Raw genomic sequence first — 2,940 nt, 5'->3', positions numbered from 1 at the left:
CATGGGGTTTTGCCCGGGAAGGCCCAAAAAACCCAAATTTTAAATTCCCGACGAAAATCTATTTTTTTAAACTTTTAGGCCCCTTTTTACTAATAAAAGGGAAAGGTTTTTTTTTCCAAAAAATTATAAAACACGGGGGGCCCAATTTCTTCATTCATTCCTGTTAACTAATCTTCAATTTTGGGTTTTACTTAGGAGAGAACAGATCAATTTTAAACCCAATTTCGCTGCCCTGATTTTTTACACGGGCTTATAAAAGTCATTGAAAAATGACGGATAACAAAATTACATTCATTTTATTACTTACATCTTTAAGATAAAAAGAAATCCCCTGAAGGAAAAATTTGGGCGTGGCCCGGACGTCCACTAAGTTATTAGCAGACGAAATCACACTGTCCAGGAGAAGGAAACATTCGCCCCGAAAAAAAATAAAGGCTTTTGGAAAGAATAGAAATATTCCAATCACAAACTATTTCAAACAAGTGTGAAACAGGTTTCAATTCGGTGAAAGAATAGAAAACATTTCCAATGTTCATTTTCGAAACTGAGAATTAGACCTTTATCTTGAATCACAGGGGTCAGTTTTTATATCGTTAAATTTTTTGTATTAAGGGGAAAATGCTTGCTTATATGCATAAGTAAAAGAAAAAAACCGTGTGCCAGTCGATATGAGAACTGAACGGTGTATATATAGTAAACTTCAGTATTCTTTTTCGTAAGATATTTGAGCGTAGCGCTTGTATTCACAGTATTTTTGTTTCCAATAGGTGATTCTGGCCCGTTTGTACCCCTTTTCAGCACGCTGGTGCGGCCGTATGGGGAGCCCGGGGTCTGCCTCAAGCAAGTTTGTCACAAATCCTGATGTCAAGACCGTTCCTTTGGTCCCCCCTTCCCCACCCCCTTCGGACACCATTCGCGGTTTCCCCTTATGCCTTCCCCCACGCTGCCTACGCCTCCGCGGCCTACCCAAAACATCTAAAACGCCGAAAAATTATCTCAAGGCCCCCGGGAATTTTCCCATACTTTTCCCAAAAGGGGAAAAACAGGGGGCCACTGTAGAAGGGGCCACGTCGTCGTCGTCGCGACTCGAGACCCCCCTCCCGTACTTCCACGCCTGCCCACCGTCCCCAAAGCACCTGTGGAAAACCAACCCTTTCGACCCAATTTCGACGCAAACCCACCCCCCCCGGGACACCCCCAAAGATCGAGCTCCCCAACAAGGAAGCCCGAGATCCCCGTGCCCCCTTCAAGTACGTGCAGCCTGGGGTCAACGTCAACCCCGTCCCCCTCACTGCTCTCCCCCATCCCGGGCCCCCCCTATGCCCAGGGCCCTTTCCTTACACCAACCCCCTTTCCTTCCGCCCACGCTTTTCCCAAAACCCCCCAAAACCCTGGCCCGTGGGGCGCCCCCGTCATCAAGGTTGACGAGTAACTCCAATTTTCCTGTCATCCTTTATCGTCTTCACTAAAAAAGAACTGGTGGAAACTCATCTGTTGGATTCTTTTTTGAATCCAAACATACGGGATGCTTTTTACCAATCTGGGTGAAAATGAAAGAAAAGAACATTAAGATAACAGTTCCCGAAAAAGCAAAATATACAGTCTGAAATTTTACAAACAGTGAAGAACAAATCAGAATATCAAACAACAAAAAAAAAGGTGTATTTTATATGTACATCCAAAACCATCAATTTTTTTTCAAATTTTAAAAACCTTTAAACCATCCATGAAATATCCTTACCCATTCCCTGAAAACCTACTCGGGGCAAATACTCTTGATTTTTTAAAATTAAACCGGGAATTTTAGAAATGAAATAATTTTATATAGGTGACAAAACGCAACAAGAAATCCCCAATATCCCTTCCCACAAAATATTTTTGGGGCTTTTTTCCCCCTTTTATTTCCTTTTTGTTTTTCAAATTTATCTCCCCAAAGAAAATTAGTTTTAATTCTGAAGGGAAAAAAACCCAAAATTTAAAACGATTTTTTATTTATTGCTCATTTATTCATTTTTCCCTTTTGTTTCCCAAATTTGTGTTGAACTTTCCCCCCTTTGTGTCCCGACCCTTTAGACGAGTGTCAAAAAAACATTTGTGTTTTATTACGCATTATGTGTGTGTGTGTGGTGAAAATATATATTTTTTTGGATAAAAACACATGAAATTTTTAGGTACGGACCAAAAGGGGGGCAAAAAACTATATCTCTGTTTATTTACCTCCCCTTTTTTTCCTGAAATTCTTGGGAATTTGTTTGGATGTATGTGTGACTGGTAGGGCCCAAAATTTGCTAAAAAAATTTAAACCAATAAAAACTAATATATTCCCTTTTTCTCCTTTAAAGGGAAAATCCCTAAAGGTGTTTTTTTATTTAAAAAAACCCCACAAACCCAAAAATTACGGAAATCATTTTAAGCTTTTTCACATACTAAAATAAAATAAGTCTGGAAGGAAATATACGATATCTTCTAATTAAAAAGATAAATCAAAAAAAAAAAAACTCGGACGTGTGCCCGTCTGCAAACTTTCATACCCAAAAGGATTTTTAATTTTCATCCCAAAATCCTTTTACAGTTGGGATCCCGAATCAGCGAACTAAAAATTTTGGTTTTCTGGCGCATGGGGACCGGATGCCTGTCGTAAAGAGAAAGCGGGCCCCAAACATCTATGATAGAGGGTGGAGAGGGTGCGTAAGACTCCGCCTTGGGGGTTGGTGCGTGCTTTAAGTTTGGGGCCGCCCTGGGGCCACGGGACCTACCCAATCCTTTCTTTGAACTTTTTTTCCTCTTTTTTCTCTTTAGAAATAAAACCCCTGCATAAAGGTGGACTGCAAAGAAATATTTTAAAAATTTTTGTTTATAAATGTTTAATTATTCGAGATCGGGTTTTTGCCCTTTGCCCCCTGAATCGGAATTTTATTGTTTTTATTTTTAAACTATTTC

At 39.9% G+C, this 2,940-nt stretch overlaps 1 protein-coding gene across 1 annotated transcript in view; it reads left to right on the top strand.

The window, feature by feature from the left end:
* The window catches only part of LOC119585508 (vegetative cell wall protein gp1-like), an 8,554-nt gene extending 5,913 nt beyond the window's left edge, over positions 1-2,641 (top strand). The window contains exons 4-6 of the mRNA XM_037934151.1: positions 768-844; positions 1,002-1,250; positions 2,573-2,641. Of these exons, the coding sequence (XP_037790079.1) occupies positions 768-844; positions 1,002-1,250; positions 2,573-2,641 (395 nt within the window). The remainder of the gene's footprint in view (positions 1-767; positions 845-1,001; positions 1,251-2,572) is intronic.
* Positions 2,642-2,940: the final 299 nt, after the last annotated feature.

Source organism: Penaeus monodon, chromosome 19 (genome assembly GCF_015228065.2).
Source record: "Penaeus monodon isolate SGIC_2016 chromosome 19, NSTDA_Pmon_1, whole genome shotgun sequence".
NCBI classification, from domain to species: Eukaryota; Metazoa; Arthropoda; class Malacostraca; order Decapoda; family Penaeidae; genus Penaeus; species Penaeus monodon.
Note: the sequence above shows the minus strand (reverse complement) of the source record. Positions and strands in the feature narration are given on the sequence as shown.